General features: G+C 44.0%; 1 protein-coding gene across 1 annotated transcript in view; it reads left to right on the top strand.

Moving 5' to 3' along the window:
* The first annotated feature begins 5485 nt into the window (after window positions 1-5485).
* Window positions 5486-14231, top strand: part of DTWD2 (DTW motif tRNA-uridine aminocarboxypropyltransferase 2) — a 121866-nt gene continuing 113120 nt past the window's right edge. The window contains exon 1 of the mRNA XM_086629865.1: window positions 5486-6069. Within this exon, the coding sequence (XP_086485991.1) occupies window positions 5486-6069 (584 nt within the window). The remainder of the gene's footprint in view (window positions 6070-14231) is intronic.

Genomic DNA, 14231 nt, shown 5'->3' with positions numbered 1-14231 from the left:
TCCAGTTTAGGATCCTTCCACATATTTTGCAACTAACCACTAACAGCAAAACGAAGAGTTGAATACACAGAGATTCCACGGGAAGATAGCACCTTCTGATGTGGCACGCTGGCGGGGAGCGCAGCCCGAGGAGCAGGCTGCCGTACTGCTTCACAGCGCACGTGGCATGGACAGGGCAAATGTTGCTGCCGTAGCAGCAGAGCAACAGGAAAGGAAAAGTGACAGCTCACAAAAGGAAGAGCGAGAGAAAAAAACACAAGTGAAGCTGCCATGAAGAGTTATTTTTAGCTGGCAATACTTGGATATATTGCCATTTGCCCTTCCAGCAGATTATGGCTGTACCTTGCACAGGGCTGGCCTGCAATTTATGTAAACCCTCAAATTATTTGTCGCATTTATAACTGTGCTGTGACTTTTAAAGTTTGCTAAATATATGTCGGCTTGAACAACATGCTCATTTGAGCCTGATGGAAATTGGCTGGAGGCTGCCTGCAGCAGTGCTGTCTAACACCTGCTACACTGCCAGCACTCGCCAGTTTCTGAGCCGGAACAAGCAAACATTATTTTACAAGAACTCTATGCCCATGTTTGTTGACAGTTCTCGTTAGGTGAAGGGATCACTAACTCACTATTAAAAGTGACTACCTCATCAGGCACCAACGCCTGCAGAGCCATTGGCATCTGCCCACAAACGCTGAACTCCAAGCGCAGGTAGACTGAAAACTGCACTATTTATTAAATTCATTTGGAGTAGCAAACTTTCTGTCTAATTAGTAACATTTTATAGTAACAAATGCAACTAAAATGCCCAAAGGCTGCCTCTTAATAATATCTGCTGGCATAATTGTACCTGTGCCAGAGGCTTTGGGCTCTGCTAGTATACCTGTGTTAGGTAAAATGTATTTGCAAGTGATGAATGATGGCTGCAGAAGTATGTAGTTGCAGACCAATCTCCAGCCTTTTAAGGTATTCTCTCTTCAAAATGGGACTAAACTGTCTAAGCCACTTAGACTAACCTGAGTGGTACTTCAGAAGCAAAGCCACAGTCTGTATCGTATTTGTCATGCCCCAGTACTTTCCATCTTCTTGGAACAAAAGTACTACAATGTAAGTACCTTCATATAACTTAGTTGAAATTAATTCTAATGGAGATTCCCAAAAAGGTTTCAGTGTTGTAAGACTGAGTAAAGAAATATGGTTCTACTTGTAGTATGCATCATTGTCTACACTACTACTTTTTCAAAATGGCAGGTAATTATCCCTAAGTGAAAGTGAGAAAGAGGAAGAACACTTCCTGATATTAACAGCATATGAAAACATGCACAACAGTTCTGCAATGTACTAGTTACCATGCAAAGCCACACCCTCGTTATTTCACCGTAACTCATGTGTGTAGTCCTAACCAAAAATAAAAATGTATATACAGGAATTAACACGAGACATCTGGGATGGAATAGTTATTTTGAGCTATTTCCTTGCATGAAAATGGTTCTTAACAGCGCTTCCTTACAGGGTATCTCCAGGCTGTGGAGAAAAAAAAGGAGATTTGATGAATGAACATTATTATCCCCCAAATCCTGTGATTCTGAGAAGGAATGTTACGGAAAGTATCTGTCTTTCAGCAAACACTGTAGGAGAGAGGCACTGAAGAACAACAGTCAGCTCTGCAGAAGAAATTTCATCAGGCAAAATAAAGACAGAATCACTGCTACAAAGCATTTTAGACATGATGGCACAAATTTTAGTTCTTATGTCAACAGAAAAAAAGTGCAAATTAAGATTAAGCAACAAAGGGGATGTTTCTGTTGCTGATGCTGTTTGTCTAGTTTATATAAAGGACATTTCCAACCACTCCGTAATGACTGAAGTATCTGAAATTAATTCCGTGTTTTTCAAGTCACTTGCTGCCAGTTTTTACAAAGCAGCAAGTTATCATGAATAAAAGACAAATATGTTATCATGAATAAATGACAAACCCAAAGACTTTAAACAGAACGGGTAATGCCTGAAGCCTACAGGTTCAACAGATTAGGAGACAATGTTATGCACTGTACATCATTGTTACACTGTTCTTACTATGCAATTGATTTTTCAGTACTGGATGGCTAAATCCTTTTCATTGGATTTTAGGTGGGTTTTTTTCCCACTTTTTTTTTTTTTTTCTTATCTGCAATCTTCAGCTGCTCAGGCAAACAAGTAAGACAGGATGTTTTACTCTCAGCTTTTGTGTTATAAATCGGTTATAGTATGGCACCTTCTAGACCAGAGACAGTCACAGACAGCTTTTGCCCTTGAGCTTCACAGCACCTCTGTGCATGTGGAAAAATACAGAATCTTCAGCAGTAGTCATCAAGTCCTTGGTGGGAGGTTGGAGTTGTATTATTTTGGCCAGCTACCTTTTCTCACTAATCTATTCTTCTTGCTTCAAAAAGGCCTGCCGCAAGAAACAAGCGGGCTGGCAAATGAGGTCAGTGCGTTCCTGTGTCAAACAGAAAGCAAGCTCTTCCCCAAAAATCACCAGTTCCTCATTTGGAATTCAGACACCCCAAACTTGTCCCGCACAGAGCTCTGTTGCCACCCACAGTGGTATTTACCAACATTGCTTACGAACCTCCTTAGATAATACACCAGCTTCTATACGCACGCACAGGCTTCTGTTCACACACGCTGCCAGCTCAGAAAGTGCTTTGTTAACACCACTCTTCCGTACAAACAGCAAGATGTCAGTCTGTCTTCTGTTGCGAGGAACTGAGGCAGAAATACAGGAGAACAAACAAAAACATCATCTCTTCTTTTTATTACAGCCTTTGTATGAGGATCTCACAGCTCATCTGTCTCCAGGCTTGTTTCCCCTCGGCTCACAGTCCTCAGTGCTAGTCTGTTCTCCAGGCTCAATCGTGGTATGCTGGGACAGCAGCTTAGCCCGTCACGGATTCTAAGCTGCCACCTCTGACATCGCTGAGGCAGCCTATGCCTCATGTTGACACCAGTGACTGTGCAGTGAGCTCGTTCAGGCAGTTCATCCAGCTTAACTACCAGCTTTTGGATCAACCCCCTGATTGTATGGGCCGGGTATGGGGGTTGGCAGGAAAGAAGAACCACAATTGCCCCGAATTCAACGTTTGTGAGCTGCCATGAAAGCACATTCTGTATGAGGATATAGCTTTTGCAAAAAAGATCATAAATTCAGCAGGATTTCAAATTACTTATGTTGGTATTTGAAACCATGAGCCAAGCTAGGGAGTAGAAACACGGCACTTGGAATTAAACTGGTTAAGCCTGCTGGGGAACTACACCTGCCATTTGAATATGCTCATCTGAGAACTGCCGTCCTGACAGCTTCTGCACATCTCTTAAAACAAATATGTACTTGACCTTCTCAGGGTGGGACTTTTCTGGGCACACCACTTGTAACAGCAAGAAATGTAACTTGTTCTTACTGAGTAAGAGCTAATCCTAGAATAAAAGAGAAATGGTGTATGTAAGGATGCAAATGAGATTTGACATGCAGAGGAATGGTACTTTCCATAAAATTTAATGGACTTTCCATACTAAGTGAGTCCACAGCTAGTCACTGCACATGTGATTATTCATGATCCCAAAAAGGGAACAGTGCAGTAACTCAAAGAGTATTAAATGCAAATAAGAAGCTCCCAGTCACACCATCATTTAGGTCCGTAAATTTACAAATTGCCAACACTCGCCCAAAGAGATGCTGTGAGTTCAAGTTTCTAATATGATGGTGGAGGTGTTAATTTGGATTTAAATATGCACATGAAATACTCAAGGTAGGCATGAATTACACAGGTAGCGTGGACATATCTACCTATTAACCTGCAAAAGATTATCAGGATCTGCCACAAGAACTATTTTACTTTTTGCTTCAGTCTTCAATATTCAGGCATTTCTCCTCTTAAATTTGTTAAGACTTTTTGGCCTGGAAATCGTGCTTCTAATGTTTTAAAATAAGCATTTAATGTCAGATTTCTACACTGCTGGCCTGTAGCAAGAGAAGTTGCTGGTCTGTTAAGCTCTGGAACAACATGCACATAGCAAACATCAGCTGCTCCAAAAAACGCTAGGGTTGAGCTGGCTTTTAATCTCTTCTGCTTGTATTGGTAGTCCAGAACAGCAATGTTCTGATAACAGGAACCCCCTATCTCCAAGCCTACCTTTTAATCATGGGCAGTTTATCCTAATCTGATCTCATGCCAACATTCTCTTTCAGAACATCTGACTTTGTTCTTCAGATGTATATATACAGAGAAAAGCCATAGTGCTTTTCATAGAGAGAGGTGCTCTCCCTCTCTCTCTCCCTCTCTCTCTTTAGCCTCCAGCTATTCCCTGGTACATTTGCCTATTCCCTTGACAATAAAATTACTTCACGTTGAGTTATTATTACATTTGTTTTAGACAGGCATCTGCAGATCAATTTTCTTCTTCTGTGTAGTCAGACCAGAATGGTTTACAGTGGTTTACTTTTAAGCTTATGGCTGAAGCCAACTATTCTTACCAAACCAGATGAAACCTCGCTCTTTGAGGACCCTCATGGGAAGTTGTAAAGGCATATCCAGGCTCCTGTCAGTAGCACTATATGGGGATTTTTTTTGAGTAAGGTGGAAGCAGGAAGGGGATCCCAGCCTAAGTCATCGATACTCCTTCTCCTGTCCACTACGACTGCAATACTTCTAATAATCAGCCTAAATGAGCTCTCTGTAATTTATAACAACTCATCTTGTGACGAGGCTCTTGGTTTAATAGAAAAGTTCCCTCCTATTGGTCCCCCTGTCCTAAATTAGGTGACATATAGTACTAGCAACAAATAACTATGTAAGTTTACAACCAGCTTCAGAACCACTGGTATCTAGGTGTTTTTATTATCTTGTGAGTAAACTGCATTCATTGGCTATACAAGAAAACTAATTCACTTGTAGCTTGAGGTCCAAATACAAAACTACAGTACAAAAACCGAAAAGCTAAAAGCAAAACCATCTTAATATTGTGCATCTATCTGTTAAAAGCAGGCCTAAACTACATGAAATGGCTCTAAAGATTGTAAATAAGCCAACACAATACATTTCACTTTGAAAGCAGAGCAGAAAACAGGAAATAACACAGAGAATCGATCTGCAGTTGCTAATTTCAGGATCTCGTGTGGATTCACTAGTTAAAATATTTTAGTATATTTCGGAGGTAAACCGCAACAACCTTCGAGTTGAATTTCATTTTACTGTGTAATAGTCTCCGACATACTCTGTTTATTGCCGTATCCGACTCAACGAGCAGAGTGTAACGTGCACCCGGCAGCTCCGAGCCCTTGGCTGGGTTCACTCGCACACCGCGGTTTGCGGAGCAGCTGACAGCTTGCAGAGAGGCCCCGGGCCAGACCCCGGCCAGGCTTGCCGCCCCGCAGCCTTCCCCCGCCCCACTCCGGCGGCGCTCGGGCGGGCCCAGAGGCACCACAGGCCAAGCTGCAACTCGCGCCATGGGCGGCGCCGCAGGTAGCAGCGTCTGCCGCCGCACCGGGCAAGGCCGAGGCCTGCCGGGAGGCTCTAGGGCCGAGCTGTCAGCGCCGCTTTCGCCGCCTACAGGCACCGACGCCCTTCCGGGTAAGGGCAGGGGCCACTCTGGACCGCGGAGGCCTCAGGCCTCAGCCACGCCGGGCGCGCCCCCTTGGGCAAGCGGCGGCGGGGGCCCGCGACGGGACAGCCGGGGCGCCGCAGACGCTCCGCCGCGCGCCGAGAAGCACCCCGCGCCCCGATTGGACGAGCCCCCGCCAGGGCGCCCCGCGCCCCGATTGGACGACCTCCGCGAAGGGGCTGCCCCGCCTCGCCTAGGGGCGGGCACCTCCCGTGAGCGGGGCCAGCTGCTGTTCTTGCCCGCCGGCGCCCCCCGGCGGCCGCCCGGCGCCTCCCGCCGCGCCGGCATGGAGCGGGGTAGCGCGGCGGCCGGCGGCGGCGGCGCGGCCCCGGCGCGGGGCGAGGAGGGCGAGGAGCGCGAGGGCTGCGCGGGGCTGTGGGAGCTGCCGGTGGAGCGCTGCGAGCGGCGGCCGGAGTGCGGGCGCTGCAGGTGAGGCGCGGGGAAGAGCCGCGGGGCCCACGGGCCAGGCCGGCGCTCGCGCCGCCCCGCCCCGCTCTCCGAGAGGCTGCGCCGGGGCCCCGGGGCGGTGCGTCGTGGTGGTGGCGGCCGCGGCGGGGCCGGGGGAGGTGCGGAGCTCGGGGAGAAGGGGGTTTGGTTACTTAGCAACGGGGCAGACGCGGGGTCGGAGATGGGGAGCAGGGAAGAAGTCGCCTTGGCACGCAGGCGCGCGTGTAGCGGCTGGAGTTTAACGGGAGCCCGGCGCGGTTCCCGTCGGGTTCCCCACCCCAACACCGCGGCTGGCGGTGGGTCGGAGTGACGGGCCGCCCGTCCGCCCTTCCGCCTCGGGAAACCGCGGGGCCGGGAGGCCCTTCCGCAGGGCGCGGGGATGGTGGGCAGGCGGGGAGGGGGGACTGGGGGACTTCCAGAGCCTGGCCGCGAGCTGGGGTGACGCTTAATTTTCTTTTTAAAGAGGTCTCTGGTTCTCAGCACGTGTGTAAATTTGGCTGTGCTGGCTTAGACCCCCAGCCTCTCTCTATCCTCGCACAGCCTGCCGCTGTGACACCGGGACGAGGTGGATGGAAAATGTTTCCTGGAGTCTGTGGGAGGGTGAGGTGGGGAGGGGAGAGTGCCGTGTCCCCTGAGCGCCGTGCCGTGAAGTACACGAGACCTCCGTGCGGCTGCCCCAGTCTTTGGGGCTTGGTCAAAAGAAAAGGAGAAACTGACCTTATCTAACAACTTTACAGCTGATTTTGAAATCAATTCAAGCACTGGGGAATGGAGGGGTTACTATAACTTAATGTGAACTCAGGTATCTTTTTAAAGCAGGCAGTGACTTTTGATCTTACAGAAGTTATCTTGTAACCTGATTATATGCCCAAGTATATGTGTCCTTTTGATGGAGTGAGTTGGCAGTACGTCACTTGTTCCTGAACTGAAAAGTCTGAGCAAAACCACTAAAGAAAAAAAATTTCCACTACTTATATTGATTTCATCTGTTTCTGTTGATTGGTAAAACAAATAGAAAGGCATGTAATTTTACTAACAGTGTAGTTGTAGTCTCTTATATACGGTCCTCAAAAATAGGACCTTATTTTTGATGAGGTTCCTGTAAATAAGTCATCACAAAAAATAAGTATTGCGTAACTCATAACAATTTTAAATGTTAACTGCGAAAAAAAAAAGTAGTCGTGGGCAATAGTTGATGCCCAAAGATGAAAACCGAACAGGTGCATGACACTTCCCTTTTGCCGCTGCTTTTCTCCAGTGAGTTTTAGCTCAGAGGACTTCTTGAGCCAGATGTACTTTTGTGTTTATTTAAGATGCCCCAGCAGATTTTTTTTTTTTTTTGGAGTTTCTCCAGTCCCCCTTAAACCCACGTAATATGGTTGTATCTGCAGCATCTGGCTGGCAAGAAGACACCTGAGGCCTACAAACCCCTGGTGGGAAGAATTACCTTTTTGTTAGTTAGGTTGTGGCTTCTACCTTCCTCTTTTGCACATAGTATTCAAGGTGTGAGCAAGCCAGCGATTTATACCTTAGGTAATGCATTTCTGCTTATTCTAGTAAGAACCCTTACTCATGCTGTGGCATGAGCTTGGTTTCCTAGTAACCTTTGATAAAGGAGTTTTTTGGAAAGCCAAAGTTAACAACTACAGCACCCTCAACACTGTTTTTTTGAATCTTTCAGAGAACTTAAATAGTTTTGAACAGCAGGATTTCCTTTTGCAAAAGCCATTGCAGTTCTTCTCGTGTAAATCATATATTTTTGTAAGCGTTCACTAACGATATTATTAGTTATAGTTTCTGCATACATTAACAGTTTTATTTGTTGCTGATTTTTTTTTTTTTCCCCAATTTGTTTCACATTTGGCATTTCTAGTCTTGAGGTGCCAAGGAACTGCTGAATGAGAGTTAACCCACTATCATTCCTTATTCAGCTATTTAACCTTGAGATCTTTTGAAATACCTATAGGGTGCTGCTGGTTATAATTGTTTACTTTGTCAGTGTGTTTCATAACCTCTGCTCTATTTCCTTTAATTTTGGACAGATTGTCTGATGAGTCACCTACAAAAATGGTTTCCATAATAGGCGTGTCCCTGTTTTCTTTCGTAGTAAAACCTGATGGAAAGTATTTACTCGGCTCCTCATCACCATGTAGTATTAAACCACCAGCTTCCTAAAGAGCTCTAAATGAATTACACTTACCGTGAAGAGCCTGGGTACAATGAGGACAGACACTGAAAGGAACCTAGAGACGGAGAAACTAAGGAGGATGAAAAGACTGCACAGCTGCTTGCTTTGTAAGAAACAAGGAAAGTGGCAATTTTTTTAGAACTAAAGTTTTAACTTTAGTTAACTAAACTTAAGTTAAAAACTAAAGTTTTTAAAACTAAAGTTAAGTTTAAAGTTTCAGTTTTGACTGCAAAACTGAATTGTGCAGTCAGTCTATATTTGCAGTGTATCATCTCCATCCTCTTCTTCAGGAATATAACTAAATTGTGTTTGTCAGTGAGCATAGCATTCTGCAGCATGTCTTGGGAGTAAAAGTGAGTAAGTCAGTGACTTGGGGTACCTCATGGGAAGGAGTGTTAGGAAACTGTATTATTACCCTGAACATTATCATGATGGTGATGGTTGGGGGTAGGTATCTTTAACTGAATCTCTTGATTTTCTAAACTACAGAGTAGAATTTTACAATTAAGCACCTTAATGAATGTGATTTAAGAGTATTTGGAATCAATGGTTATAGTGATGATGGTCTGAATTCAGTACAAAAGCACAGAAGAATGGGTTCTCTTTAGCATCATCTGGTGATTCCTCAAAGGAATCAAGGACTTAAGGTTTTGCCTTTTTTTTTAATATAGCAAGACAGCTGATGGACAGCTTTCTAACAAGTACTCAGTCAGTCAAGATGTGAAACAGAAATGTGGGAGTAAAGTAGGTAACTTTTAATTTTGGATAATGTGAATGATTTGAGTGTCCTGAAGGAGCAAAATGTTTATCAGTACTATGTATTTGAGACGTTCTGTTGCCTATGGTGGTTGTGGAGAAAATGCTAGCATTTGCAATAGCTTATGGTGGAGAATTTGAATGAAATAATGTAATGAAATTTTACATTTTAAAGGTTTTTGTGTGTGTGTAAGTGCTAGTTTAAAAAATAAAAGATTGTGGACAATTATCATACTTGAGTTGGTGTTTGAGATGGCAAATGGCTGGTGCAAATGAAGTATGTGTAGTTGACTTTATGCTGTTTTACTCTTGAGGCTACAATTTAATACATGTTATGTTGGTCTTCCAAAACCTAAAGGTCAGTGATGATAAACTGTGAGTCACTGATGGTTATTTGATCACTTCTTAAGGCTTTCTCAGCTTGCTTAAATGTTCAGCTTGCTTTCAGATGTCAAATCTGCACACCCAAACATTTAAATTGAAGAATAAGCTCAGTATAGTTTCGAAATTGCTGTTAGCATGGAAAACAAAATGAGCAGGCCTCACAACTGAAGCCATGTAGGACAACAGTTTGGTTTTGTGTGAGAGCAATATAACATTTTTAAATTGTGTTCTTGTGTGGGTCAAAATTCACTCTTTTCTAGATACTTGGTGTGCTGTTGGGGAAGAAGCCTATTCATAGTACAGAAGCAATACGTTCTGTACTTGTTACCACAGATCTTGACAGTGCATGTGCAGCTTCTTACTGTAGTAGGAGAACTTCTGAGGAATGTTTTCAGGAAAAATTAAGGTTTTTAACTGTGAGTATCATTTGTGATCTATGGGCATTGCTAGGTCTCTTGTGGACCATTACAAATGCCCACAGGAAACATTCCATTATGTTTCACACAGAATCACAGAATGTTAGGGATTGGAAGGGACCTCAAAGGATCATCTAGTCCAATCCCCCTGCCGGAGCAGGACCACCTAGATCAGATCACACAGGAACGCGTCCAGGCGGGTTTTGAACATCTCCAGAGAAGGAGACTTCACAACCTCTCTGGGCAGCCTGTTCCAGTGTTCTGTTACGCTTACTGTGAAGAAGTTCTTCCTCACATTCAAGCGAAACCTCCTATGTTCCAGCTTATATCCATTTCCCCTTGTCCTGTCATTGGATGCCAGTGAGAAGAGCCTGGCTCTATCATCATGACAGTCACCCTTGACATATTTATAAACATGAATGAGGTCCCCCCTCAGTCTGCTCCTCTTCAAGCTAGAGATCCAGCTCCCTCAGCCTTTCCTCATAAAGGAGATGCTCCACTCCCTTAATCATATGTTGTAAAGTTAGGATGATGGCCACTGGTGTTTTCTCAGGTTCTGCTATGATGTATGCTGTTGTATGGTATTTATATTTGAAGAAGGAAAGAAAAAGAGAAGGAATAGCTTTAATCCCTTAATAAAAATGCACCCTTTGCCTGTATCTAAAATGTTACAGATACTATACTTAATCTTGGTACTGTGTGAGTGCTCTTGATAGCATTGATAGATCCATAGTGACATGTGATGGCATAGTGCTGCTTCATATTTTGAGGAAAAATATAATGTTCTTACATAAGTGTCCCATATTTGTTAAAGGCTGAGTCCAATGAAGCAATGTGGTCTTCAACACAATGAATATATACAGTTGCTTTATAGTGCATTGGCGTGGTATTTAAGTGTAAATGTGAATTTTAAAGTTTAATTAAGTATCAGAGAAAGTGAAATAAGCATGCCTTAAGTCTTTCAGCAACATCTGCTGCAAGCAAATAGCTTCATAGCCTTTGATTTCTTTGATGTTTTTAAAAATGAACTCTAGGTGTTTATTTTCACTGCTTTAAGTTTATTGCAATTTTTCGCTCCCTGAAATTACTCATTCCATGTTACTGCTTAAATAAACTTCTCATGTAATTGAAACTGTGTGTTTCCCCATGGCTCAGAACTTGTAAGAGGTGACTTACTGTTCTGTAGGATATTTAAAAAAAAAGTTTAATGCATTTCCTGTTATGTTCGTATTGAAAAAAGGAAAAAAAAATCACACATGATTAGGTGATAGGCATCACTTGAGTGAATTTTATTATTCCAGGTTCTTCAATGCTATATAAAAGGCAAATTTTTTAAAACACTGTTAGCACTTTTAAGGACTCCTAAATCAGAGCAATATTTTTGCTGAATTTACTCATTTTCAATATAGTTAAATATACAGAGTGGGTTTACGAGGGTATCTGAGAACCTACATGTCAAAATTAGATGAATAAATAGAGTTTAGAGGGAGCTAAATTTGTGCATCATCAGAAGGCAGAAAGGAGAAGGCTGAGCAGATGAAATGACATCCATCCATTTAACGTGCATGTTAAATTTGGCAGCAACTAAAAGCCAGGTTGTGCCAGTAATTGCTTGCCTTCAACGGGACAAGTGGATTCACTGTGTCACTGGAAAGACTCTTGCGGGATTTCGGGATGGATTTGCTGTATCTCATCATTTGGTATTTGTGTGTGTATCTGTGGTGCTACTGTGAAGCGGTGTCCTCGTTTTGGCTGGGATAGAGCTAGTTTTCTTCTTAGTAGCTGGAATAGCTACTAATAATGTTTTGGATGTAGTATGAGGTTTGCTATTGTCGTGGGTTAGGTTGAAACCAGCCCCCCCCCCCAGCCGGTCACTCCCCCTCCCCCACACCCAGGAATGAGGGAGAGAATTAAAGGATAAACGGGAAACCCGTGGGTTGAGATAAGAATGATTTAATACAGATGATTTAATACAGTGTAGGTGCTCACCACCCCCTCATATGCGAAGCCTGTCTCGTCCCGAAGCTGCAATCCCGGACGAACGCGAGGCCCCGAAATAGAGAGGGGCAGAGACAGAGAGAGAGAGAGAGAAGAAAGAAAAACAGCAGAGCAACAGCGCAGCAAGCGCAAAAGTGCAAAAAAGCCAAAGCGCAAAAGCCCTTCTTTCCGGCTGACCTTCACTTTTATACTGGGCATGACGCTGCGTGATATGGAATACTAATTGGCCAGTTTGGCCCTCAATCTTAAGTTCCACCACAAATCACAAGGGGAATCGTGTCCCCCTTGTCCCACTATGTTTCTGCACTCCGGCACACTGAAAAGTCCTTGGAGTTTCACTTCCAATCACAAACATCAGCTTGCTATCAACATTCTTCTCAGAGTGAGCCTCTGAGTAAAACCAAAACATGGAGCTCTTCTAGCTGTTAAAAACTCTGTCCCAGCTAAAACTAGGAGAATGTGGATAATATACGAATGTTCTTAGTTATTGGTAAGCAGAAGAGCTAATGTTATTAGTCGCTGGCAGAGTTCTATGTTTTCGGATGTATTATGAGAACAATACTGATACTGCATTGATGTTTTTACTTGTTGCTAAGCAGTTGAGGACTTCAGCTTCCCCTGCTCTACCAGGTGCACAAGAAGATGGGAGGGAGCAGAGCCAGGACAGCTGACTCAAACGGACCAATGGGATATTCCATACCATATCATGTCATGCTCAGCATATAAATCTAGGGTAAGAAGAAGGAAGCAGGGGATGTTTGGAGTGATGGCTTTAGTCTTCCCAAGTAACCATTATGCATGATGGAGCCCTGCTTTCCTGGAGATGGCTGAACACCTGCCTGCCCATTGGAAGTAGTGAAGGACTTCCTTATTTTGCCTTGCTTGCGTGGACGGCTTTTGCTTTACCTATTAAACTGTCTGTATCTCAACCCACAAGTTTTCTCACTTTTGCTCTTCTGATTCTCCCTGCTGTCCCATTGGCGGAGGGTGAAAGAGCAGCTGTGTGATACTTGGTTGTTGGCTGGGGTTAAACCATGACAGAGAGTGAGTATCATCTAGTCTATGGGGATCTTTGTTATTTGTGGTTGGTGCAGCAGTGATAACAAGAATCTAGTAATAGAGGAGCAGTATTACCATCTCATACTTCGGGGTCATTTTCTTCCACTTTAGGCATTTTCTTTTTTGCTATGTGAGGAGGAATACTTGCTTCCTGTCAGGACATAGTTGTCAATGACCACACTCACATTCTGGCAGGGTTAGGATTCTCACCTGCGACTGTAGTATGATCACTCTCTGTCATGTCACTGTTGCTAACATCAGAGAATCACAGAATGGGTCAGATTCACAGTGACTTCTTGAGATTGTCTTGATCCTACTTAAGCAGCATCAGCTAGAGCAGGTTTCCCAGAACCATGTCCAGATGGGTTTTGAATATCTCCAGGGATATTCACAACCACTCTGGGAACCTCTTCCAGTGTTTGACCAGTAAAAAAGTGTTTTCCTGTGTTCATATGGAGTTTTGTGTGTTCTACTTGTGCCTTTTGCTTTTTATCCTGATCGTACGTGCTGTTGAGTCTGACTCCTTGGTCTTCATTCCCTCCCGTCAGACATTTATACATATGGATAAAACCTCTCAAGCCTTCTCTTTTTCAGGCTGAAGAGTCCCAGCTCTCAGCCTCACCTCATATGAGAAGTGCTCCAGTCCTTTAGTCATAATTGGCCGTGTGCTGGACATGCTCTGGTAAGTTTGTCTCTCTTGTACTGGGAAGCCCAGAACTGGACCCAGCACTTGAGATATGGCCTTACCAGTGCTGAGTAGAGAGGAAGGCTCACCTCCTTTGAGCTCCAGGCAGTGTTCTTAATGAAGCCCAGGATGGTGTTGGCTGCCTTTGTGGCAAGGGCAAGGACACTTTGCTGGCTCATGATTAGCTTGTTTTCTGCCAGGTCCTTCTCTACAGAGCTGTTTTCTAGCCATTTGGTCCCAAAGCGTTTACTGATGCCTGGGGTTATTCTTCCCCATATGCAGAAGTTTGCATTTCCCTTTCTTGAAACTTCATGAGTTTCCTGTCAGCCCATTTCTTCAGTTTGTCAAAGTCCCTCTTGTCGGAGTCCAGTATTATTCCCTGATGAGGTTCTTCCAGATACTTCACATAGGGAAAGGTTGAAAGTTTAATAGATTTACTTATTTGAACATATCTGATCTTCTGCTAATTTTGATTTATCAATGATACAGCAGTGTACTTAAATCACAATAGAATCACAATATTGCAGTTGTGATCTACAGTGGCTATTGGATCACAATAGAAATGTGATTACCCGTCTGTGTTACTAGCCATCACTACACCGTACATCCTAAGTTGCAGCAAAGAAACGCATGGGTTGAACCCAGCTCAAGCCTGTTG

The sequence above is a fragment of the Tauraco erythrolophus genome, chromosome Z (genome assembly GCF_009769465.1).
Source record: "Tauraco erythrolophus isolate bTauEry1 chromosome Z, bTauEry1.pri, whole genome shotgun sequence".
Taxonomy (NCBI): Eukaryota; Metazoa; Chordata; class Aves; order Musophagiformes; family Musophagidae; genus Tauraco; species Tauraco erythrolophus.
Note: the sequence above shows the minus strand (reverse complement) of the source record. Positions and strands in the feature narration are given on the sequence as shown.